The sequence below is a fragment of the Elephantulus edwardii genome, unplaced genomic scaffold, assembly GCF_000299155.1.
Source record: "Elephantulus edwardii isolate Elephantulus edwardi_28Jun2011 unplaced genomic scaffold, EleEdw1.0 scaffold00158, whole genome shotgun sequence".
NCBI lineage: Eukaryota > Metazoa > Chordata > Mammalia > Macroscelidea > Macroscelididae > Elephantulus > Elephantulus edwardii.
The window spans coordinates 3,122,907-3,150,517 of NW_006399908.1; the positions used below are offsets into that span (position 1 = coordinate 3,122,907).

General features: G+C 39.3%; 1 protein-coding gene and 1 pseudogene across 1 annotated transcript in view; both read right to left on the reverse strand.

The window, feature by feature from the left end:
- The window catches only part of SLC9A9 (solute carrier family 9, subfamily A (NHE9, cation proton antiporter 9), member 9), a 1,074,946-nt gene that overhangs the window by 719,503 nt on the left and 327,832 nt on the right, over positions 1-27,611 (reverse strand). Inside the window, exon 5 of the mRNA XM_006895119.1 lies at positions 6,402-6,507. Coding sequence (XP_006895181.1) covers positions 6,402-6,507 — 106 coding nt within the window. The remainder of the gene's footprint in view (positions 1-6,401; positions 6,508-27,611) is intronic.
- Positions 12,683-13,561, reverse strand: LOC102873430 (annotated as a pseudogene).

The following is a 27,611-nucleotide window of genomic DNA, read 5'->3' on the forward strand; positions in this document are numbered from 1 at the left end:
ATTGTTTTTCACATCAGATCTTACCCCTTTCCTTTACCCACCCCATCAAATTGTGCAACCCCATGATTAAGCCCACTCCACCATACTCATCCTCACTGATTTGCTCCTCCCTCCCCGCCTTGGATCCTTGTACACATTCTACAATAATGATCTTATACAGTATTCGTCCTTACAGAACTGACTTAGTTCACTCAGCATAATACACTCCAGTCCCTCCCAAGTTAGGTAGTACTTTATGAAATCATTGCTCCTGCATGCTACATAGTAGTCCATTGTGTGAATATTCTATAATTTCTCAATTCATTCCATTGTGGTTGGACATCTGGGCTATTTCCATAATCTTGCGATGGTGAATAACACTGCTATGAACATTAGTGTACAAATCTCTGTGCCTCAGTACTCATTTTCACAGGGTAAATTCGAAGCAATGGAATAGCTGGATCATATAGAAGTCTATGTTCAGCTTTTTGAGGAATCAACAAACTGAGAAGGGTATATCATGAATCTAATTCTTTTTTGAGTAATACCTTATAAAAAGGAAAACAAGCACGCACACACACACACACACACACACACGTACACATACAATGGAAAGATGGAAAGAGATCTACATGATAAATTCTTGAGCCAAGAAACACAAGAGCTACTCAAGGATATCTACAAGAAACCACTCCTACAGCTGGTGCTCTAGTCTACACTGAGAAAACAAATACCCATTCTTCAAAGTCATCTACTCTGTTTTATATGATTACAGCAACCTCCAAACACTGAGATTGAATTTAAATAATAATCTTAAATGAAAGGAACACCACTTGCCACTTGCTGTTCTATCCAAGAATGTGACCACTAAAATAAATTATGTTAGTTATCTGAAATTCAAAGCATATTCACAATATCATGATTGGTCACTTCTTCTTCAACTTGTACAGAAAAGTTGATTCCATTTAAAATATAGCTAAAGAACTCCATATTTGAATGAAAATATTAGAGCACAATATTGTCACAATACTAACAGTTATTTTTTAAAGAAAATATTGAAACAGAAGAGGATGATTCTTATACAAGAAGGGTCATTTAGAGGTGGAAACAAAGGTAAATAAAAGGATATAGTCATTCCAGAGATCCTTAGATGTACTGCCAAGGTACTTCATGGTCGCTGGCTTGATTCCTTTATAATATCTAATTTTACACTAAAATGTATAACATCATCTCCTGGTGAAAGAATCAAGGTGACTTGCTGCCATCCAGTAGGAAATGACTTATATCTGACACTCCCATGAGTTTTCAGAGTTTATAAATTATACACAAGATTGCCCACCTGTCTCCCTTGGAGCAGCTTGTGGATTCGAAATACCCACTGTTGGGCTGTTAGTCTAATTCTCTACTGAGTAGGCCACAAGAGCTGCTTGAAGTCTAAGAACAGTCATAAACTAGATAGAAAATAGCTTATGATTCCTCTTAGACTTCAAACTATAGAAAGGGCAAACTAAGAGAGCAAATACACAGAAGAGACTTTTACTTGTTCTTTTTTCAATAAGTACATAGACTCTGATTTCAGAAGTTTCCATCAGAAAGGCAAATACATCTTTAGGCCCAAGTTTGCAATGCTGTGCTCTACGGAATTGATGAAGGTCCATTCAGGAGTGAAGTAGGGACTCGTGCGAATAAGTAGGTCCTGGAGGAGGACACTGAGGTGGTACTTGGAAGACATGACTTGACAGAAAAAGAAACTGAGGCAGGCAATCAAGTAGAGCTTGTCTCGAAGCTTGCCTAAAGTTTGTGTGCATTTAAACGTGGAGGTACCACCCAGACTCTTTGGTCAGGGGGTTGTCATTAATAGGTGCTGTCAAGTCAACCATGACTCATAGCAATTTTATGAACGATAGGTCCGAACCTCACCTTAGCTGGTGTCATTCTCACTATCTCCACCACGCTCACGCCCGATGTTACAGGTACTGTCAGTTCATCTCATTAATCGTCCTCTTCTCTTTCCCTGAACCTCTGTTTTCCCCAAGAATCAGTGCCTCCTGACAATGTGCCCAGATTATTTATATGAGATGAAGTTTCTCCATATTTGACCCTCAGGAGCAACCTGGCTGCACTTCCTTGAAGGCATCAGTTCTTTTAGCAGTCCGTAAGATATTCAATACTCTTCGCCAGCATCACAGTTCACAGGATCAATTCTTCATTCTTCTTTACTCACTATCCAACTTTCACATACATATGAAGCAATAATACATAAGAACATGGTTTGCACCAACTGCACCTTAGTCTTTAACACATTGCTCCAAATGACGGCTAGCTGTCCTGCATATTTTAATTAATTTTCAATTCCAAACCTATGACTGACGCTCAATTTCATATGGCAGTCACAAACAATTAAAAAGAAGTGTTTCTAAGCATGGTCATCAATTTAAAAGTGTATGGCAACATGTTAAATATTAAAGGTTTAGTAGGAAGAAAGTGTAGACACAAATATTTGAATATTTTAATCTCAAAGTCATGGGGAAAGTTTTAAACAACTTTTGAGTAAAACCTTTTAATGAGTTTAGAAAACTTTTTTGGGGGAAAAGTGTAAGAAGGGGCATGATAAAGAGAAGTAATATATGTGTATAAGTAGAAAAAGAAAACTGTCATGTTATTTTTGCTGTCATGTGCCTGCTTGTTGGACAGACTCAGCTGAACCTCCGGGAGTTTTCAGAGGCTGTAATTTGCATGGAAAGAGTCTGCTCATCTTTCTCCCATGGTGATGGTGGTGGGCTTGAGCTATTCACCTCTGGGTTGGCAGTGTAATTTTTTTACCACCAAGTCACTAGAGCTCCCTAAAATTGCCATATACGTTATCAATTCAGGTTAAGAAGATCATAAATTAGTGGGAGAACCAAGAGTACAGTGCATGAATTCAGCAAGGAGAGAAAGTGGAAAGAAATAGACAGGATCGATGGTGCTCCCCCTACTCAGGACATCTTCAAATCATAGCAGGTACCTTCGGGTTGCAAAGTGAGACGTTTCCTCATCAACTGTTACTAACTCAGGAGTAACTTTGTTTTAGAGATTGGAACTCACTGGGCTGTGTTAGGATTTAATGGTATCCTAAAAAAATACAATAAAGTTTCAAACTTCTTCTTGCTGTGTGCTTTCCACCAATCGACTCTGACTCACTGGGGCCCTATGCACAGTAAGGTCTGAACCCTGCCTACTGAGTCAGCCTCACCTTCTCTAACACGCCTGACCCCACTGCCACAGTCCTTGCGTCAATCCATCTCATCCACGGTTTCCCTCTCCTGTCCTGTCGCTCTACACCCTTCTAAGTCCTTCTCCAAGGACTGGCACCTCTTGGCAATATGCTCAAAGTATGCGAGACAGAGCTTCAAAGTCCTTGCTTTCAAAGAACAAATAGGTTTTACCCTCTGCAGGGCTAGGGTTTTAACCCTAATGCCTGTAAATACGACCTTATTTGCATATGTTGTTGTTGTGTATGGTTGAGTTGGAAATGACCCATAGTGAGTTTTTAGAGGCAGTAAATCCTAAGAGGGGAGAATACTTATACTCCCCTGCCCCCCCCCCCAGAGCTGCTGGTGGATTCAAACCATATGTCTTTGGGTTGGCAGTGCAACTCCTTGCCAGTAAGTCCTGAGTAAAGTGCTTATATTTTTAAATATTGTTGTTGTTATTGTGTACCGTCAAGTTTGGAATTGACCCTTAACTGACACCCCAGTGATTTAGAGAGGCAGTCAGTTGCACAGGAGGAGACAGTGCATCCTTCTCCCACAAAGCAGGTGGTGGATTCAAACTGTGTTTTGGGGACTGCAGTACAGCTTCTTGTCACTAGGCCACCAAAACATCCTTATTTGTATATAAAGTCTTCAAAAAATATTATCAGTTAACTTAGCATGAGGTCATACTGGAACAGAGTGGAATCTCAATCATATGTAAGTGAAATCATGATGAAAGAGAAAAGACACAAAGCAACAGCCAGAGAGGTAAAATAGTTCTACTAGAAGCTGAGTGACAAGAGGTCTTCCCAAGAGCTTTGAGCGATAGAACGATCCTGCTTATATCTTGAACTTGAACTACTAGCCCACAAAACAGTGAGAGTGTGTATTTCTGTGGTTTAAGACCATGTTCTTTGAGGTAGTTTGTTGGATTAGTGATAGGAAACTAATATAAGCTTCCTCTATACAATCCATGGGTGGAACAAATGGTTAACAAGCTGGCTATGAACCAAAAGCTTGGAGGTTCAAGTCCATTCAGATGTACCTAGAAAGAAAAGTATCTTCTGAAAAAAACAAATCAAAAAATCCAACAAAACTCAGAGCATAAAAACTGCCCCAAAACCCCACAACAAGGACCTCCATAGCCATTGAAAACCCACAGATTGCAAATCTAACATATACTGGCTCACCATGAACCAGAGTGGGTTTGGTTTAATTTTTCTTACTCAGCATCTAAATTATCAAAGCTGGGAGCAAAAGATTTCACCTGAAATGACAAATGCCTCATACTTACAAAGAACAAGACTGTGCCACAGACAGTGCCGCTGGACAAAGAGAGACATTACTGGCATGGACAGAATGCCACATATTGACATGTTGTTATTAGATGCCTTCAAGTTGAGGACAACTTCTAGCAACCCTATGAACAACAGATCTAAATGCTGTCCAATCCTGCACCATCTCCATCTCTTATGTACTTGACCCATTGCTGCAGTCATGATGCCAGTGTATCTCCTCAAGGATCTTCCTCTCTTTGGTTGTCCCTCCATCTTTCCAAGCATGACATTCTTTTTCATGGCGCCCCCCTAAAGACATGCCCAAAGTCTGTGAGATCATCCTTGGCTCCAAGGCCAAACTCTACCCCAAACATATCTGTTTGTTCTTTTTTGCAACCCCTTGGCATTCAATACTCTTCTCCAACACCACAATTTCAAGGCATCTAAATAGACTGCTACAAATGCCCCGCCCCGAGGCTTGTGCTAACAGCATCAATATCCACCCTCAATGCCTGACTTTTTAATGGAAAACTACTGTGACTAGTACAGCTGAAAAGCAGAAAAACCAAGCCTTCCCCTGGTCAAAGCTGCTTGATTCTTTCCTAAGCTCATTTGCACTTGAGAGGTTTTTGCTTGGCCTTTTACTCCTTGTCAGCTCAGGAAGTGAAAATGGGCTTAGCAGAGTTAGTTGGTTTGTGTGTTTTAAAATTTATTCTCCCAGTGTTCCTTTAATACCAGGATTCTTGTACAGGGATTCCTGATGTCCTAATTAATGGTTCTTTGTGTTTCTTTAAAAGCACCCGTTAGCATTTGTGAACACGCTGTGGCTTTTGCTCTGCGTTTGCTCTTGCTGGTATTTTCCTTTCCCTTTCGCATAGGAAAGGTGATTCTATAATGGCCGGGTGGTGTACGAGTTTATTTGCAGACAATCATTTGAAAGTTGCTGAATTCAGTTTTAACTTTGGGGAGGCGACTTAAGAAATGTCAACTGGCAGAAATAAAAAAAAAAATAGTGCTGCTCTGTCCTTTCCTACTCCCCTGTGAGAGATCTGACTTTTAAAATCCCTTTGTTATTTCACAATACATTTTCAAATGCTTTTGAAGCAATTAACACCCTGAACAGAATCCTGTTGTCATGATTAATTATCAGAGAGCTACTTTCCTTTCGGATATTTGACAGTTGCCAAAAATATCGGTCTTAATCTAAAATGGAGACAAGACATCTGACCTAGTGAAAGCCACCAAAATGGCATGTATTAAATATAAATGGTAAGTGTCCATGGGGGGAGACAGGGAAGAGTACAAGTTCTCGTCTCAGAAAGAAAATTCTTCCAGGATGAAGGATAAATTGCATTTGCTCTCAGCTGAAGCTCCATCAGTTTCACTCACCTCATGATGATTTGCAATGTTTTTGTACATAGAAAACATGACATTTGCATTGAGATAGAAAAGGTATTCTTATCCTCATGTTCTAGCTCCAGTTTGATGCACTTACCATAAGTACACAGTTTTCTATTAGTCAATTGTTGGGAAAATTACTTGGATAAGAGCAGAAATGAAATTATACTGATCGGAAAAAGGGGGGGGGAGAGCTTATTTTAGGACCCCAGAGTGAATTAGCTACATATATGCACTGAAAAAAAAGCCCAACCCTGTTATTCTCTGTGTACCATTTTATAATAAGCTAGAAAAATGAAACCTGTTAACAGTATTACAAATTGAATGTCTGACAAATTGTGCCCATTATTAAATTTTGTGTGTTTGTGTGATAACAATCCCTTAAAAGCTAACAATTGTCTTTGTCTCTATGACACAAGAGAAAAGATATTTATTAAAACCATCAGGAATTATCTCCAAGCAGAGGCATATTCATATGCTACAAGAAAATAAGCAAAGTACTGGTACTTACTATGTGAGGACTATGGCCACAGCATCATTCAACACACTCTCACCAAATAAGAGGGTGTACAGGTCAGGGTCAACATGAAGTTCATGGAAAATGGCCAGCACCGTCACTAGGAAAACACATGGGTATAAGGCAGAGTTAGATAGAAATAGTCACGGGGTTTCCATTAGTCATGGTTGTGTCTAAAGGACATTCATTTAATACTGATCTTCTCAAATCCATCCTCCATATTGACATCAAATTTTTAGACCAAAACCAGTCTGATCCTTTCACTCTCCTGCTTAGATATCTGATGACCCACTTCTTATAAAATATGTTGGAGCTCATTCATACATCCTCTACAATCTGTACCTGCCTCCCTTCCCAATAATCTTCTCCTCTGCCTATTCCTGCCCCATTGATCCTTAGTTCTCTCCTGGAAGTCCCATGGAGCTGCTTGCCATTGTTTCCCAAGCAAATCCTAAAGTATTCCAACTATATTGGCACTTTGGTTCCTTCTGTGAGGACCTCGATCTCTTGCTCATGTACCTGCCACCAGCCTGTCCATCTACCTACACATAAATGTGCATGCTTGTGGGAGCACACACACCCCCCACACACATACACATCCATATAGCTGTTGGTATGCAATTTATTTAGTCATTCAGAACTTTTCAATTGTTCCCCTTAGCTCACTCATGTTGTACATTTGGTTCAAATTACAGAACTTTAACAATAAAATGGACTGTGTGCTCCAGGAGGGGAAAGTCTACCTTTCATGTGGTTCTCAGCAAATACTCAGTGACTGTCTGGTGCATAGAAGACTAAGTAAAGGAATTGAATGTTATTAGAGCACCCTTTTCTGGGAAAGGATAGATGGCCATCAGCTAGCTCTCATTGCCTGGGATTGAGGTCACATTCATCTATAAAGATGATATAGAGCTCTTAAGAATGGAATTTCAACTCATTGCTGCAAGTTTGCTGTATGGTTTACGATGGACTTTACTGAGCTTCTGTGAATACGTGAGGAGAGTAAATTACTACACGAAAATTATTTACATTCATCAAAGTTATGAAAAGTGTGAACAACAACAATTAGGAACATTAACTGCCAAAAGGAGAAAGGTGAGCAAAATGGTATCAATGGTGTATTCTTTGTGGTGATGGTTGCTGATGTTAGGTGTCATTGAGTCAAGCAAGACTCATAGTGACTGTTGTGTCAAAAACCTTGAAAATTGGGTTTTCTATCCATTGTGGCTTTGCAGGAGTGCCATCCACTTCCATAATAGCTTGCCTCTGAAAACCTTAAAACCTGGAGAAAGGACGAAAGTTGTACAGGTGTCCAGGACTTTCGTTAATAGGGTCGCTATTAGTTGCCTACAACTAGATGGCACTTAACAACAACAACATCCTTTGTATTAGGTCCCGTTGAGGGTCATGATCTCCAGCTACCTTAATCATAGACACATAGTCTTGCAAATCATCAATAGCTGTAGAATCAATATAAGAGAGTACTTTCCATACTGTGAAAAGTGGTGGTGGAGAGAGTGAAGAGACTGTGGCACTGCTGTCTACAGTCTGTCTAGGTGTACTGGAAGAAACTTGGTGATGGAGCTAAAAGTTTTGCTTGCTGGGTGACGAAGGAAAAGCTGACTTGTAAGTGCTTTTAAATAAAGTTTGCTGGATAATTGAGGAAATCTGAGGTGTATTTGTGCTGCTGAACTGAACCTAGACTTTTACTAATTGAGGAATTGTGTCTTGTTGTTAATTTGGCCTGAGACTTATCATTAAACCTCTACTTTCATTGTATGATATTCTTTGCCTCTTTCACTCCCCAACCTATTTCCTTAATAAATCCCACAACTGTGAGTAAAATCTGTGAGTCAAATTTGCAATCTACATTGGATCCGACGATTGATAGAAATAGGTGCAGGAGCATGGGGGATGGCATGTCTGACCAGGTAGCGTTTTGTATGGTGCTCTGGCTATTACTGATGGGGTAAGTTCCCTTTGTGAAGCACAGAGAAGTCAGACTCAGACACCCCCACACTGCAACTGCCCTTACAAACAAAAGATGCAAAGCTTGCCCTATCCCATGGCATCCCCACCACCTCTGATATTCTTGAGCCCATTGTTACAGTCACTGTGCCTTCCTGAGAGTCTTCCTCTCCTTCACTGGCATTCCCAACCATGTTGTCGTTTTGAGCATTTCCCTTTCTGATAGTTTCTTTTCTACAAACAATATTTATGACCTTTGTTTGGTGATTTAATTAACTATTCTTGAACAAAATAGGTCCATCTTAACTTATGCTATCTCTTGCAGGGCTTCTTGTAGTTGTGCCCAAGTTTGTGAAGCACTTGAGTTTGTCTCCAAAGTATGGGAATAGATTATTAAACCAGTAGAATATAAGTTTTACTGTAAATTTATATTAAGGGAAAAAAGTTGTTTTCCCCCAGGTTGCAAATAAATCATTACAATGGTGTCTAATAAGTGCTAAAGTAAAATGTGTGAGCACAGCCATGACAGCTCTGGAAAGAAAACAAATAATCTTTCCTGAAAATGCTGGGGTTGGTTATAAAAGGTGTTTTTAACAGCAAGTGAGAGAAAAAGCATTTCATTTCAAAACTTGTGAGGTTAGTAACTATGTCGTATAATATAAAGAACATTATCGAAAATAAAAGTAAAAGGTGGGTTGAAATGAGTTTGAAGGGTTTATGAGTATATTAAGAAGTTAGGAGGGGGAAAAAAGTTAGGATGTTGTCCTGACACAATGGGAGTCATATGAAATATTCTTTAGAGATGTGACAGCTGAACTTTGGAAATAAGGCGCAGAGAGAAGATGGACATGGAACTGAGAACTTTCTTGATATTTCTGGCTAGAGGAGCTGTACCAAGACACTAATAAACCTGGATTTTAGTGCATAAAGTTGAGGCTAACTCACCTGAGTCCTGACAAGCCAATGATCCGCAATTGTCCAGTATTGTCCTATGTATTTCACCTATACATTAGTCCTTATCTTCATTTGAGTGTCACTTAATTGTACTTATGTGAAACATAGACCAAGAAGCTGTCATCTGATCTTGTTGTGTGACTCATAGCAACCCTGTTATAACAAATCTGAACCCTGTCCTATCCTGTGTCATCTTCATATTTCCTGACACCCTAGAGCCCACTGCAGCAGTCACCGTGTCACTCCACCTGGTCAAGTGTTTTCCTTTCCTTTACAGACCCTCCACCCTTCCCAACATCATGTCTTTCTCCAAGGAATAGCCTCTCCTAGCAAAAATATGTGAGGTGAAGCCTCATCATTCTCGCCTCCAAAGACAAGTCCGGCTTCACCCTCTCCAATACATATTTGTTTGTTCTTGTGGCAGTCCATGGGATGTTCAGTGTTTTTCTCCAACATCATAACTCAAAGCCATCAATTATTCTTCTGTCATACGTTGTCCAGCTCTCAGATGCACAGCAAGTGATCAGAAAGATCATAGCCTGACCACACCTTAATCCTTAAACTAATATCATTATTGCTCAAAAGTTTGGAGAGGTCCTTAACTGCAGATTTTCCTAGTGCAATGCATCTCATTTCCTGACTGCTGATACCAAGATTTAATTGTGGATCTAAGTAAGACGAATTTGTTAACAGTTTCAATCTCTTCTCTATCCATCATGATATTGTCTATTGGTCAGAATTTTTGTTTTCTTGAAATTGAGATATACTGTATACCAAAGGTTGCATTCCTTTATCTTCTGCAACAAATGCTTCAAGTCCTTCTCACAAGCAAGGTTGTGTCATCTGTATAACACATATTCTTGATGAGTCCACCACATTCTTCTTCAGAGAGTCCACTTTCTCGAATAATTTCCTCAGAATGCAGATTAAGTAGGTATAGAGAGAGAATACAACTCTGACACACTCACTTCTTTATTTTAAACCATGCAGCATTCCCCTGCTCTGTTCACACACCAAGTCTCCTTGGTCCACATATAGGTTCCATAGGAGCACAGTAAAGTGCTCTGAGATTCCTATTCTTCTCAATGTCAGCCACTACTTGTTATGATCCACACATTCAAATGCCTTTGCATAGTCAATAAAGCACAAATAGACATTGTTCTGGTATTCTTTACTTTAAGCCAGGATCCATCTGACATCAGCAATGATATCGTGGTGCCACGGCCTCTTCTAAATCCCACTTGACCTTCTGTCAATTCCCTATCCATGTACTGTTTTAGCTGTTTTTGAATGTTCTTCAGCCGTTATTTGCTTGCATGTGGTATTAATGATATTGTTCAATAGTTTTTACATTCAGCTGGATCATCTTTCTTGGTAACAGGAACAAATATAGAACTATTCAAATCCATTGACCAGACAGCTGTCCTCCAAATTTTTTGGCATAGGCTGAGGAGCTCATCCAAGGCTGCATATGTTCATTGAAAAAAGTCAACTGGTAACTCATCGATTCCTGAGGCCTTATTTTTTTGCCAAAGCTTTCAACACACTTCCTCCTTTATTATTATTGGCTCCTGTTTGTATGGTACTTTCTGAAGTTTTTCAGTGTTAATCAGTTCTTTCTGGTACAGTAATTCTGTGTATTTCTTCCATCTTCTTTTGATGGTTCCTACATCATTTAATATATTGTCCATATCATCTTTTAATATTACAATTCAAAGTTTAAATTTAGTTTTCCATTCTCTCAGCTTGAGAAATGCTGAATGAGTTCTTCCCATTTTTTCTCTCCAATTGCAGCTCTCTGCACATTCCATTTTAATATTTTTCTTTGTCCGTTTGAGCGGCCCTTTAAAATCTTCTGTTCAGCTCTTTTATTTTGGCAAAATAAAAAAAAATTACAAAGATCTATTGTTTATGAAGTTGCTCTGAGTCATAGTTAGTTCGACGGCACCTAATAACAGCAACAACAACAGTCTTTAGCTAGTGCTGAGCACTGTTGTTGCTGTGTACCGCAGAGTCGGAACTGATCTGTAGCCGACTCTCCTGTGGGTTCTCAGAGGCAGTTAGTCACATGGAAGATTGTCCATCCTTCTCCCAAGCACAGTAAGTTTTTAATAAGCTAATGAAAACGATACTCTCGGTGAGCATAGAACAGAGATTGTATTCTAATATATTAGGGATTGAGAATTAGTGTCTTGAGCCCTGGTGATGTACTCACTTCGATAAGTGCTCACTCAGCTTCTAACCAAAAGTTAGCAATTCAAACCCACCAGCTGTTCTGTGGGAGAAAGAAGTCAAAGTCTTCTGTAAAGATTTATGGGCTCATGGGATTAAGATCGTGATCCAGCAAGACACTACATGCCTCCCCTCAATCACAAAGAAGACTTGAGAAACTCAGTGAAATCGCTTCCATTTGAACTTGCACTTGAGCAATTGATGGTCCATTCTACAGTCCTCACTTGGCCTGGTTTTAACTGCTGATATTAAGCTTCCTTGATGATTACTTTCATAGATGTAGTCTGTCTGATTCCATCAGGTCAGGTCCTTATGTAAAGTAGCCATTTTGTAGTTTTTTAAAACATATTTGCAATCAATAAATCATTGAACATACTAAATGTGATCATTCTATTTCCAGCTTCATTTCTATTACCAAGTTCATACTTTCTGGCCACCATTCCTTTTTCTTGCTTTCCAACTTTTGCATTCCAGTCACGAATTATCATAAATTCATCTTGATTGCATATTTGACCAGTTTTGGACTTCAGATATATAGCTGTTGTTAAATGATTGTTAATTGTTGTGAGATGCCATCAAATTAACCTGACTTGTCTACACTGTGACCCTATGCACAAGAAAATGAAGCCTTACCCAGTCGTGTGCCATCCTCACAATCTCCACTGTGTCTAAGTCCACTGCTGAAGTCACCGTGCCAGTCTCACTGGAAGTTTTCTTCTCCCTTCCTCATCTTTCACTTTTCTTAACCATGATGTCTTTTCCCAGGGACTGGTGTCTCATAATAACATGCTCAAAGTATGTAAGACAAAGTCTTAGCATCATTCCCTCTAAGGAGTACACTGGGTATACTTCATCTAAGTTAGATCTGTTTGTTCTTTTTTCAGTCCACAGTATAGTCAATTTTTTTCACCAACATCACAATTCAAAGGCATCAATTCCCATTTATTCTTCTTTATTCACTGTCCATTTATCAGATGCATTAGAAGCAATTGAAAATACCACGGCTCGGATCAGACACACTTCAGTCTTTTTTTTATTTTATTAAACGCATTGTTTATTTTCCGTCAACCTTATTTCCACTTTATTTATTTTTTTTTTATTTCCACTTTTTAAAAGACAGTTTAAGACCATTCCGTGGTAGTGCCCACCCACTCAGTGGACTGAGCGGTGGGGGCTGCAGACCAGTCTTCAGTTGCAGGCTGAGTGCTCCAGTCTTCAGTAGGGAACTGCTGAATTGGCACAGAGGGCACCTGGACGCCTTCGGACCATTCTGTCACTTCAGGCTGAGTAGCAGTGAATTCAGGAACAGGGGTCAGCCATTCTCCCTGACACTTCTCCTTGGTCACAGCCTTTTCAGCAGCAGCCTGTTCTTCCTTTTCAATCTCTTCCGGATCTCTGTAGAAGTACAGATCCGGCATGACCTCCCACGGGTGGTCCCGGGAGATGGTGCCACGCATGCGCAGGACTTCCCGGGCCAGCATCCACCACATCAGAGTGAGCTCCCTTGTTGCACAGGATAGTAATGTCTACGTAGTGCAGAGGAGAATCTGTGTTACACAGGGCAATGGTGGGCAAGTTAACACAAGATGCTTCTCTGTCAGAGGCTTGTGGTCAGCCCTGGGATCAGTAACCACCAGAAGACGAGGCTCCCAGAAGGCTGCCTGGATCCGGTTAGTAAAGGTTCCAGGAGTGAAGCGCCCGACAATAGGAGTGGCCCCAGTAGCAGCAGCAAACTTCAGAACAGCTCTCTGGCCTGTATTTCTGGAGGAAATGACACTGACATCAGCTGGATTTTCAACGGCAACAATGGCACTAACAGCCAAGAGCTGTTTCTCCCAGGTCCTCTTCAGGGTTATGATGTAGATGCCATCACTTTTCCTTTTGTAGATGTACTGTTCCATTTGGAAGTCAAGGTAGGTGCCGCCCAAATGTCTTTCTGCTGCAAGGAATTTGAGGACATCGTCCTCCTTCATCTGCAGGACATCAAGGGCTCTGGACATTGTGGAAGTTTCCCCTTTAAGTTACAACGGGAAGCAGAACAACGTCATATGGACCCTTGTGCGGGTAGCGCAGAAAACCACACTTCAGTCTTTAAACTGACATCCTTGCTCTTTAGCACTTTGGAGAGGTCCTCGAGAACACAGTTTCCCAGTGCAGCACATCTTTTGATGTCTTGACTGTTGCTCCTGTGGGTGTTAATTGTGCATTCAAGTAAAATTAAATCACTGGCTATTTCAATATTTTTCCATTTACTATGATATTGCTTATTGATCTAGTGGTGAAGTTTTGGATTTTGTTTTATGCTGAAGAGCAATCCATACTGAAGGTTGTAGTCTTTGAACTTCTTCAGTAAATACTTTCAGTCCCTTTCACTTTCAGCCAGCAAAGTTGTGTCATCTGTATGACAGAGGCTGTTGATAAGCCTTACTTCAATCCTGTTGCTACATTCTTCTTCAGGTATCCCAGTATACAGATTGGCTAGGCGTGGTGAAAGAAGTCACCTCTGACATAAAGCTTTCTTGATTTTAAACCATTTACTATCCCCCTGTTTGGTTCAAATGACTTCTCATGGATTGTTGTTGTTGTTGTAAAGAGCCATTGAGTGAAGTTCAACTCATAGTGACCCTCCATGGAAAGTAGATACGAACTCTGTCTCATCCTGCACCATCCTTGTCATCCCCCAACACATTTTAGTTCATTGCCACAACTGCGTCAGTTTACCTCAGGGAGGGTCTTCCTGTCCTTCAGTGACGCTCTACTTTTCCAAGCAATAGACTTTTCTAACATGTCCAAAATATGTGCGATGAAGCTTCATCAACTTTGCCTCCCAGCAACATTTTAGTTACACATTTTCCAACACGTATCTGTTTGTTCATTTAGGAATCCATGGGATATTCAGCACTCTTCTCCAACACCACAACTCAAACGCATCAATCTGTCCTCTGTCATCCTTATTCATTGTCTAGCTCTCAGACACATAGCAGATGATTGGAAAGGATGTGGCCTAAGTCAGGCATACCTAAGTAGTTAGACTGACATCATTGTTCTACAGAGAACCTCATGTAAGCAAAGACCTATTCATGAAGAAGAACAAAGTACCATGTCTCACAATCCCTGATCTGATCTCAAGACATATTATATCTACAGTAATGGTTAGCCAAAATAGCCATGGTAAGAGTGTTATTACATTGAGGGAATTGTAAAAAATTTCATGAAACAAGATGTGTATGAATTGCTAAATGGAAAACAAATTTCCTCTGTAAACTTTCACCCAAATTGCAATAGAAATGTAAAAAAGAGAAAAAGTTTACATACAGAAACATTGTTGATGGCTACCAAGGTGAGGAGAAGAGATGGTAAACTACAGAGTAGAGTACACATATATTAACCTGAGTTATGAGAAAGGCAATAAAAAGAAGGGATGATGGTATTACTATATGATTAAGGGCAAAGAATACAGGAGATGCACAGTAGTCAGATACAACAAATCCTGCTAAAATATAAAAACAATCAATTTAGGTGTGTTCTAGCAGTGGCTTAGTGGTAAGGAGTTCCAGTGCAAACCCAAAGGTGTGCAGTTTGAATCCCCCAGCTGCTCCATGGGAGAAAGATAGGCAATCTCCTCCCATGCATTTAACTGTCTCTGACAACCCACTGATGGGTCAGCAATGTGTTGTTTCCAACTCAATGACAACAACAGCAGTTGCTGCCTTAATGGTAAGGATCTGTGCTACCAACTCAAAGGTGTACAGTTCAAATCCATCAGTTTCTCTAAGAAACATGGACAATATCCTGTTCAATTTCCTGCCTTGGAAAACCTGCTGAGTTGGTCTAGTAGATTCAGCTGTGTTTTTTGTTGAGTCTTTGTAGTTTTTCTATGTAAACTATCATATCATCTGCATATAAAGATACTTTTACCTCTCTGCCAATCTGGATGCCTCTTATCTCCTCTACCTGGCTTATGAGTCAGCTATGAGTAAATGTCTACTCAGTAGTACACATTTGTATATTCTGCAAATATATCTAAGGATATTGCAGAACACATAGGGAGCAAAGTTAAAAAACACATCTCAGCCACAACAAAAATTTTAAGAGATGGTCACTGGACATAAGGATTTAGAGACATAGTCTTGAAGGACTTTTTTGTCAATTGTCATAAGTGGACTACCAAGATAATGTTCTATATCCTACTTTGATGAATAGGGATCAGCGTTTAAAAGCTTGTGAGGGACCATTTATATTGGCCCATTTCCATCTGTCCAAAGAAAAATGAAGAGAGAAAAAAAAGATTCAAGGAAATGATTAGTCCAAAATACTAATGGATAATGTGAACCACAGCTTTTACTACCCTGAAATCAGAGCTATATAGTATCTAGACACCACTACTAACTGGTTTTAAAAGGTTAAGAATGGTGATTTCTAGCCTGAGGGGGTGGGGGAAGAAATTATAGAACAGAATTAAAATATTTTTTTAAGACCAGATTTCATTGTCTGACAGAGGCTGACAGAATTCTTGATCCTGTGACTCTGAGACACTTTTCAAATCTGGAATTACACTCACCATGAGGATCAATTGCAGTCAAACAATAGACAGGAGGTCTATAAACAGAAGAAGTTAACAAATTTGTTCCTCAGGACAATCAACTATATGAAACTAAGAAATACAACATTTAAAAAACAAAAACAACAACAATGCATAACAACAACTCAGAAGACAGGAAGATGCTAGAAAAAAGAACAAATGGAAATGGAACCAAAGGAGTAATTTGGACAAGTGCTCTACATTGAGGAGAACCCTATGAATGCTGAACAGAAAACTAATCTGTTCTGTAAACTTCTACCCACTGTACAATGAAATAAAATTCATTTTAAGAAAGAAATATTGTAGTCTTGGAAACCTTTGGACTCTGACCCCTAGTGTCCACCCAGCTAAGGGGTTTGGACTGCTTTTTTGGGTTTGGGCGCCAGATGGACAACTAGATAATTCCTTGGGCTTTATATTTCGACAGCTGTCAGAAGAGACTGCATAAAAGAAACTAGGGCAGGAAAGTCCAGTGTGTTTGGTTTTTATTAACTTGACTTAATAAATGGAATGGCAAATAGAGATTTCAAAATGAAGCAGGACAGCAAGCAATAAATGTTGGAAAGGATGTGGAGAGATTGGAACTCCCATACACTGTTGGTGAAGTTGTATATTGGTACACCCACTCTGGAAGGCAGTTTGACGTTTTCTCAAATAGCTGAACACAGAGATTCCATATGAACCAGCTATTCCACTGCAAGAAATATACTTCAAAGAAAACAGAACTGAGACACAAATGGAGAAATTGTAGTACATCCACATGATAGAATACTATGCAGCACTCAGGAGTAACAAATTTGAAACAGACTGTTGGATAGAAAAAAAGAGTCTGGGGCACGAGAAAGAAAGAAGCTGGTTCCAAGAAACAAATAGGCCTTTATTGAATGCTCTGAGAGGGACACTAAGTGACCTACAGCATATGGAGAAGGCCAAAACACTGCACGGGCAGGGAGGACTAGGGAAGATGGAATTTTGCTTGGAATTTGGTTGTTCATTATTTTGGATATGGGCTTTTGTGATTAAGCCTAGAGCCTTATCAAGATGCATTGCCTGATCTGGTTTCTGGTTTGGTCACCTCAGACATTATCAGGTATCTCCAAGAAGTCAGCAGCCCTGGGGGCAACTGCTATCCTCTTCCTCCAAATACTACAGAACCTGGAAGAGGCTAGGGACCATTATGCTGCATGAAGTATCTCAGGTACATAAGGACAAATACTGCTTAACATCATGATTGTAAAATCAGAAGGATAATTCATAAAATGTGTATGGATATCCAAAGGGAGAAGAGGAGGGGGCAGGGGAACTTAGGATGGGAAGGGAGGGAAATTGTGGAGTCACAGAGTTTGGTGGGTAGAGGGAGGTGGGGGGAAAAAAGAAAAATGAATCCACAAAACCAAACCAAACCAAACCAAACAATGTACATAAATGAAACACAATGAAAACAAATTAATGTACATAAACCATTGTTTAGTTTTTAAGTAGATAATTCAAGAATAAAGCTAGACACTACAGGCTGAAGCACACTCAGAATTTAAGGTGGAGGGAGGAAAATGGAAGCTACAGCATGTAGACAGAATAAAAATCTGTGAACATTAATCATGGGGTCACACGATTTGAGGGGTTGGGGGTGAGGGAAATGGGAAGGATCTGGTGTGAAAAACAATGCATTCAATTTTTTTTTAAACAAACTTGCATAAAATAATGTAAAATAGAATATATATGAATGTATGAAACACAATGTAAATGAGAGATTGTATAAAACACAATGTTTAGTAGGGTGTTAATCATAGAGTTGCACAATTCAAAGGGTGGGCGGGGTGAAGGGAGTGGGAAGGATCTTTTGCAAAATGAATGAATGAAAATCTAACTTTTCATAAAAATCACAATTAAAATTGAAAATTTTATTTATAAAAAAAAAAGGAGTGGAGAAAAAGGTGAAAGACAGAGTTTGTGAATCTGCCAACCTTGTCCTAAGCATGAATGTGAAGAAATCAGTGGAAAATTGAATGCATCAGCATTTCTGGAGATAAATTTTCATGGAGTAACAGATATCCTAGAGAGGGACATCTGTGGGGTAGAAGGGGCAACAGAAATAAAATGTCATGAATTGATATGACCATTGTCCAGATCCCCTTTTTTCCAAGCATGAAATCAACTTGTTATTCTAGTTAAACAGATCTTTAATCATAACAAGTAAACCATGAGATATCTACTCTTTAGCAGTGCATAGCGGGCACATTTACCACAATCCTTAGCTTTTACAGGTAGGGATAGGAGACAGCTAAAGTACAATTAATTATACCATGGACCTTTTCTCCTTGTTGTAGAATCAAGACCTTGCCTATAATTCAAATTATGAGTTTTAATTCTGAGTTTCAACTGTTAGCATTTTCCTTTTGCCAGAATGCTAGAAAGCAAAAGCAAAATTATTCCTTAAGCTAGAAAACTCTGGCATGGAAGATTTGTCATTAATTTTATCCTCCACGGCTGTTTCCTTGTATTTCCAAGCTCATTTCTGGCCCTCGAGGCTCTTCATAGGCCTGTGATTATGGATGTAAAATCCTGGGTTTCTTTTTCTAATGTGACTTTTATGGAGCCCACTCAGCATTACGGGGATGCATTCTGCATGTTTTCAATGAAAGCTTTGAGACTTTAGGAGAAAGACCCTTTAATTGAATACTCATTTTTTGTTTAAAACTAATCTGACTCTCCCACGACTCATTGTGCACAAGGAACTGAACTTCACTTCATAAAATGATATCCCATACAAAATAGAATGCAGTAACTTTGCACATTCCTATCTGCCCTGAGAAAAGAAAATGGAATAACTTCAGATGAAAGCCAAGCAGTGTGTCCTACAAGAGAGAGTATTTGCTGGGACCACAAATGATTTGAATAGGTGAGTCAGGACACCAGCCACCCACTCTACTGCTGAGCTTGAAGGTTTTTAAAAATGTACTTAATTAGCCTGCTGGCAGGGCTCAGTCTTCCATGCAATGTCCACCACTCTTCTGTGACACAGTCCAAGTACAGACTCCCTTAAAACAGCAGAGAATATGCTCACACAGTTCCCCTCTCACCTGAGGCCTGAGCCTAGACTAAGAAACAATGCCTGCTTTAAAAGTCCTTCTTGTAACAACACAGCGAGAACATTTGACACTATTTAGAGAGGAAGAGGAGAAGACATAATTTTTTAAACTTTTATAGAGTAAGGTCATTTGGACATTTAAAACACTTTAATTCTGCTCTAAGGCAAAGTATAAAAGCCCCCAACACCTCATTGATCTGTAGTTGGATCCAACTCATAGATGATGCTCTATAGGGCTTCAAGGCTATAACTCACAGCAGGACACCGACTCTCCTTCTTCTGTGGAGTGACTGGTGGATTTGCACCCCTAGAGTGCAGCCTTTAGGTGAGTAGCATAACTCCCTCCTGACTATGCCACCAGCCATCCTAAGGAGCAAGTTCTAATTTTCCAGGAACAGTGTAGAATGAGCTCTGGTGGCCTAGTGGTAAGGAGTTGTGCTGTATCTCCACAGGCATGTGGTTCAAATCCACAGTACAAAAATGGACAATCTTCTTCTGTGTGATTTCTTGCCCTTGAAAACCTGTTGGAAGGTCAGTCATGAATTGTCTCTGAAGAGAAAGGACAAAACATAAAATATAGCTTGGGGCATGTCTTCCTCTACTCATCTTCTTATCTGACACTTTGCATGGAGAAAAATCCTTGTCTCTCAGTTTGGTTATAACATTTATAATAACACAGAACCTTATACCCAAACAGATAACCTTGTATGTGCATATACACAAAACTAGCCTCCTCAAGAGTAATGGAAGAACATTTTACCAAATAAATGTTATTGATTAATTAAAGAACTTTGAAAACAGCACATATACCAAAGGATTTCGGAGGGAATAATAACCACATTAGTAGCTCTTTTGTGTCAGGAAATTTGAGGATGGCACAAGACAGGACTTGATTCAGATGTTTTGTTCATAGGGTTACTATGAGTCACATTCAACTCGATGGCACCTAACAACAACAACAACAGTGGGTATGAACAGCACCTCTGAGAAAGTGATCAAGAAAGGTTAGAAAGAAAAAGAGCATTGACTGACTGACTATAAAGTTAAACAAGTATTTTTTTAGACATCTAACTTTTAGACTGAGCAGAATTTGCCAGAAGTAAGTGGCTAAAGGACTCAGGAGAACAGTGAAAGGGTAGAAGGAAAACATACATATTTATAGTCAAGTAAGATTGTCTGATGTGAGTGCATGAATTACAGAGTAGAGAAGGATAGAAACTACCAAAAGATCTGCTGTGAGAAAATGATTCAAATTCTATGAAAAACTGTTAAAGATAACTAGAGGAGAACTCTCAATATTCTAAAGAATAGTTCCCCAATTAAAACAAGCTTGGAACCAGGATTGGCAGCCACTTCAGAAACAACTTTCCTCTGGAGACTCTATGAACATGGAGAAATGACCAACATTAAACAACTGTTCAGGTCTTTAGTTCATAGGGTCACTATGAGTCACCTACGACTTGATGGCACTTAACAACAACAGACTTTATGAGAAAGAATGTGTCATTAGGATTGATGGAGACTCATCAACAGTCTGTATTATGGAGATGACACAACCTTGTTGCTAAAATTGAGGAGGACCTGAAATGTTTGCTGTATAAGGTCAAGGACTGCAGCCTTCAATATGAATTGAAGCTCAACATCAAGAAAACAAAGAGTCTCACCACAGATCCAACTGGTATCATCATAAAGATGGAGAGGAAATTGAGATTGTTAACAATTGCAGTTTACTAGGCTCCACAATTAACACCCTTGATACTAGTAGTCAGGAAATAAAAAGACAAATTGCATTGGGAAAAATTGCTGTCAGTGACCTCTCCAAAGTGCTAAAGAGCAATGATGTTAGTCTAGAGATTAAGGTGAGCCTGATCCAGGCTATGGTCTTCGCAGTTACTTGCTATGCATCATCAGAAAACTGGACAATGAATAAGGACAACAGAAGAACCAATGCCTCTGAGTTGTGGTTCTGGAGAAGAGTATTGAGCATACCATGGAATACCAAGAAAACAGGTGTTTTCTGGAGAGGGCAAATTCAACTTGCTCCCTGGAGGCAAGGATTTTGATGCGCTGTCTGACATAATTTAAACATGTTGCCAGAAGGGACTAGTCCTTGGAGAAGGACATCATGCTTATGAGGGTGGAGAAACAACACAAGAGAGGAAGCCCCTGGATGAGATGGTTTGACATAGTAACTGGAATAATAGTGATAGGTGTGTTGGAGACAGACACTGGCTACCTAAGGAACTGAAGATGGGGCAAAAGGGCACAGGACCGTGAATGTCTTTCTGAAAGGGCTGGAGGGAGTGGGAATAGCACAGTCCCTCACAATCTCAGAGCAGAAAGCAGATAAAGAGTCAGTAACCTAGCCACATGGTGTCTCTAGAGCAACAACTCAAGGTTGTGATACTAAGAATGGGGTTTGTTAGGGAAGTAAGTTGGAGAGTGACAGAGGCAAAGAGTATCACCCAATGCAAATCCACATTTTAGCCCAGCAGTTTCAAGGCTCAATTCTTCAATTAGCCCAGGCTCCAGTTCCAGTTCAGCAAGCAGCTTTTCCTTCCTTCATTAAAGGCAAGAACAGCAAAACTTTTAACTGTGGCCAGTATGAATGCAAAAAGCCTCCAGTATCTTGCCACAGTTTCTCCACAGCAAAGCCACAGTGTCTCCAATATAGACATCAGAGTTTGCCTCTTACTAGGGTCTTACTCCTGTCAGCCTCAGATCTTGCCTGCTGCAAGTCTAGCTGCCACAAGTCTTGCTGCTCAGTGTGGGAAGCACTCTCTCTCTTGTAATAGTCCCATAGACGTTGATAATTTTCAAGATCATGTGTCTGAAGTTAAGGTAGCTGGTGAACAGTGGCTAAAACATGCTAACTTTAGGCTAACACCACACTGGCTCAGGATAGGACAGGTTTCAGAGCTATCATGCATAGGGTCACTATGCGTCACAGTCAATTTGACAGCACATAACAACAACAACACGTATCTGAAAGTTGGTCAATGACTAAATACGACAGAAGCAGCAGCGATGCATTTAAGTTATGATGTTGAGAAAGAGAACCGAGTATCTTGTGGACTGTTAAAAGAATACAAAAAGATGTCTTGCAAAAAGTGCAACCTGTGTGTTCCTTAAAGGCAGGGATGGTAAAGTGTCAGCTCACATACATTAGAAAGGAACATAATGCTTGAGAAGATGTCAGCATAAGAGAAGAAAATCCTCAACAAGATGGAGTGAGACAGTAACTGTAACAATGGGCAGACGAGAAGGGAGTGCAGGATAGGGCACTGTTTAGATATGTTGTTCACAGGGTCCCTAAGAGCTGTAGTAGCCTAGATAGCACATTAACAACCACAAAAATCTTATTATAAGGTCAGTACCAATCTCTTCTCTTTTCAAAAATGGCAACAACATAAGGAGATAAAAATACAGATAATAACTGCCTACCTCACTGTGTGGACTCTTAGAAGATGCGGCAGGGGTGTGTGTGTGTGTGTGTGTGTGTGTGTGTGTGTGTGTGTGTTTTCACTGCAATTCACTGCCGCCTTGTTGCTCTTTCAGTTACTTTTAAGTCTTCAGGGGACTTTAATAGCAGCATCTCCTGTAATCTTGATCTTCAGCTCTATATACCATATTTTCTGAGAGTTTTAAAAGGAATTAAATGTCAAATGATATTTTAATGTGACAGCTAACAGCAACCTGGTATAAGATCTTCCTGGGCACTAGACAACAACATACACCAATTCTTATTCCTGATATGCTAAGCTAAGTGTTCCTTCTTATTTTCTTTTTTTCTTTTCAAAGTGTCAACATGACCTAGAGAGGGTTGTGCCAACCAGCATGGATGACACTTGTCCCCAGCACACAGGATTCCAAATATGTCTCAGGCTTCTATAGTCAAATCCATTTCAGATTTATCATCAAGATTACCTCATCAGTGAGGTAGTAATTTCCAATTTTAAAAAAGTGATTCTTGTCAAAATGTGGGGGGGATTTATTTGTTTGTTTGTTTTCACAAAGAGAAGATGGAGGAGGAAATTATTTGATAACTTTTTCCACTTTCCAAAAATGATGGATGTACTGAGATTTCAAGGAAAGACTCCCCATAAAATTGTGATATTGAAGACAGGGTGGAATACCAGAATTATGTTGAGCCAAAAGCTTTTCAGAAAAGACTCTGGTGGCAGAATCAGTACATGGATTGGTTTTGCCAGTCAAGATCTATCAATCAAAATGCCAACAGTACAACTAAAACCTAAGTCTTCTAAACTGGGTCAGAGATACAATGTCAGAAAGCGAATGAATGACTGGATGTTACTCTGATGAGGTCACTGTAAATAAAAAGTGATACAAGCTTCAGGAATGATTTAACCCTAAATTATTTCAATTGTATTTTCAACAACTACTTGATACATTATTTTGGTGCAGAGGAAACAGAATCTGTAATAAAATATGACCCAGCTATCCCTCTGCTTGGAATATATCCTGAGGGAATGAGAATTGAAGCACAGAGACTTGCACACCAATGTTCATAGCAGCATTAGTCACCAGTGCAAGAATGTGAAAACAGACCAAATGTCCAAGCACAATGGAATGGATTGAAAAATTATGGTACATACACATGATGGAATATTACCCAGCACACAAGAGCAGTGATTTTATCATTTACCACCTAACCTGTGAGAGGCTGGAGAGCATTATGCTCAGTGAACTCATTCAGTCCAATAAGGACCAATATTGTATAAGACCATTATTGTAGAATGTATATGAGGATCCAAGGTGGGAAGAGAGGAGCAGAGGGGTGAAGAGAGGTACTTAATCATAGGGTCGCACAATTTGATCGGTGGAGGGAGGGGTGGGGAAAGGACAGGGGAAAGATCTGGTGTGAAAAACAGTGTGCATAAATTTTGTAAGTAAACCAGCATTTAAAAAAAGAAGACTGTAACCAATATGGCAAAAATACAGTATGGAAACATTCTGTTGTCTACACATTGCTCTTTGTGATGCAAGCAGGCTATGACAGAAGTCAGTCCTAGTGTCCCAGTGTCCTTAAAACTTACTCTGAAGGATCTTTCATCTCTGAAGATATTAAATAGCTTTTCCATTCATATCCTTTCATGATTGTAGAGTGGAACTTTCGAGAAACAACTTGATATGCAATATCAGAACAGGTTGAAAGCAGAAGCAAGTAAGAGAATCAAGCTGTCTTCTATTGCATCACATATTAAAAAGATTTTTTAAAAATAAAAGCAACACCAGTCTTCTGCATAATATTTAGTTTAAAAATACATTTATTTTTCATAAAAATATTATTCATAGTAACTTGAGAATTGTTTACTGTTGTAAGTTTAAATCAATAAAGATATTTTTTGCATTTTTAGACTATATAAATTTTTATTTTCTTCCAAATTTTGAAGAGTAAGAGTCTTGAAGTGCTTGCTGCAGAAGGTCAAGGACTGCAGTCTTCAAAATGGATTGAAGGTAACATCAAGAAGACAAAGATTCCCACCACTGGGCCAATTGGCAGCACCATGATGGATGGGGAAGACACTGAGGTTGTTAATTTCAGCTTGCTTGGCTCCACAATCCACACTCTTCACTCCAGCAGTCAAATTGCACTGGGAAAATCTGCTGTCAGATAACTCTCCAGAGGACTGAAGAGCAACAATGTCAGTCTAGAGATGAAAGTGTGTTTAATCCAGTCTATGTTCTTTATAATTACTTGCCATGTATCACAGAACTGGACAATGACTAAGGATGACAGAAGAATAGATGCCTTCAAATTGTGGTGCTGGAGAAGAATCGTGAACATACCATGAACTGTCAAAAAACCAAATAGGTCTGTCTTAGAGAGGGCAAAACCAAGTCTCTCCTTGGAGGCTAGAATTTTAAAGCTCTGCCCACATACTTGGAGCATGTGGCTAGGAGATACTAATCCTTAGAAAAGGACATCATGCTTGAAAGGGTGGAAGGACAGATCAGGAGAGAAAGACCCCAGATGAGATGGATTGACACAGTAACTAGGACAATGGGGTTTGGTGTGTCAGAATGAGTGAGACTGGCTTACGATAGGACAGGGTTCAGAGCTGTTGTACGTAGCATTGCAGGCGACTCAATGACACATAACAACAGTGAGAGTCTTGAAGAATATTTCTGTCTTAGAGAGAGTGAAACACCATTTCTTCTTGGAGGCTAAGATTTTGAAGCTCTGTTTCACATATTTTGCGCACATGGCCAGGAGGGACTGATCCTTGAAGAAGGGCATCGTGCCCAGAACGGTGGAGGAACAGCAAAGGAGAGGAAGACCCTGGATGAAATGTAATGATACAGTAACTGGGGCAATGGGGGTGGGAGTGTCAAGAATCTGTGAGGCTGGCTTAAGACAGGGCAGGCTTCAGAGCTGCTATATATAGGGTCACTTTGGGTCACAGGCAACTCAATAGCACATAAGAACAACACAACAACAACAAAAGTGGTGAAACCAAAAATTCTTGAGAGCTACTGTCTTAAGGCATTTTTTTATTGTGAAGAATCTCCTATGCATATAATATACTATAATATTCTACCTAGTCTCTATCTTTGAGAAAAGGTAGAACACAGCTGCTCAAATAATATTTTAGAATTTAATTCTCTCGTAGAAATTCTGTTGAGAAAGGCTGTCTAAATTTTAATATTCTTACACAGTAAGCAGATGAATTTTAGCATACAGGTAGAAGACTTAAAATTACTTTGAAAATAAACAATCATCATATATCCACCATTCTGTTCATATTCTATGAAATAGAATATGTCTGCTGGATCTTCACATATTCCCTCCTTGATTTTATCTCTTTTTTTTTCCTTTTTATCCCCCCCCCCCGATTTTATCTCTTTTTACCATCCTATTTCTTGTAACTGAATGGTACCTGCCAATTATGGAACTGAATGGTAACTGCTCTCTTGAACGTTGTGTTAATAATTTCCATGGTTTTATTTCTAGTTTATAACTATAATGTTACTTCTGTAAACAATATATCATTTTATTTAATTGATGTTTTAAAAATATGTGGAACATATTCTACATATTCTTCTCAATAATATATGATACATACTTTGGGGGGGAAATAAAGTGACTTTTAAGTGAAGAAGATCCCTCTTATTATAGTAATTCCTCTGGGAATGTGTTTTTAGACTCACATTTCATAATTAAATTTCTGAACTTGTTCAAGTTTGCTCTTTAGAATTTGATATAGACATTTTCTTCAATATATTACTGCTTAATAACAATATTAATGATCACTCATCTTTTCTTTGACTTAAAAATGATGAAATGGTGTTCTTGTTCTAGAGTAACAACAGTTTTCCTCTTTTGCTTAAACACCAGAAGCGCACTCCCCCGGAGTCATGGAGAACTGCAAAAGGTTATCAGAAGGTCAGGAGGATTTGCAGTAAGAAAAGGAAAACAAATAAGATACATAAAGATTGGTAAAGGACAACCTGGAAATAAATTCAGGCAGAGAATGTTTTTCAGGTCTTGTGCCTGGGAATTTATGGGCTGGAATCTGCTGGCACATTAGCTAGGGCTTTAAAATCGCTCCCAAATGTACCTCAACAGGATTATTCTAAATTTAACATTAGCAAAGAACGTAAACAATTAACAAAGACCCAATTTTCTCACCAATGGAGTTTAATGAACCATAGTGTGGTTTAATGGCGAATCTGTGCAGTACCTCCCATAGCTAAGAGAAGATGACTCACCTTTTGGATAAGCATGTCTCACAAAGAATTATTACTTAAGTATTTTTCTAAAAAATGAAAATTCTAGCCCAGGGTTTACCTACAAATAAGGAAAGAAATATAGACAAAAGCTCAGTGTAGCCATAACACATAAAAACAGCCAAAATTTAAGTAGAAAAGCCGGAGTTTAACATGAGTATGTGAAACTATCACTGTGACCTATTAAATGTAATCATTGTAAAGAAAGAAATAAATTAAAAAAAATAATTATGCGCACACCCATGTTTATTGCAGCTTTGTTTACAATAGCAAAGAGTTGGAAGCAGCTTAAGGGCCCATCAACAAACGAATGGATAGAGAAGCTGTGGTATATCCACACAATGGAATACTAAGCAGCATTGAAAAACAAGGAACTCATGCAATATTATTCAAAGTGGGTGACCCTGGAGGACATTATGCTGAGTGAAATATCTCAAGTCACAAAGGGACAAATACTGCATAGTGCCACTGTTGTAGAATGGGTCTGACATCAGGGTAGGGGTATGACAGAAAAAACTGGATAAATTATATATATTGTATTGAAACAGATGAGGGAAAGCACAGATTAGAAGTGATATATGATTGAGTATTATGGTTAGCACAGGAATCCAGAATTAAGGTTGCATAG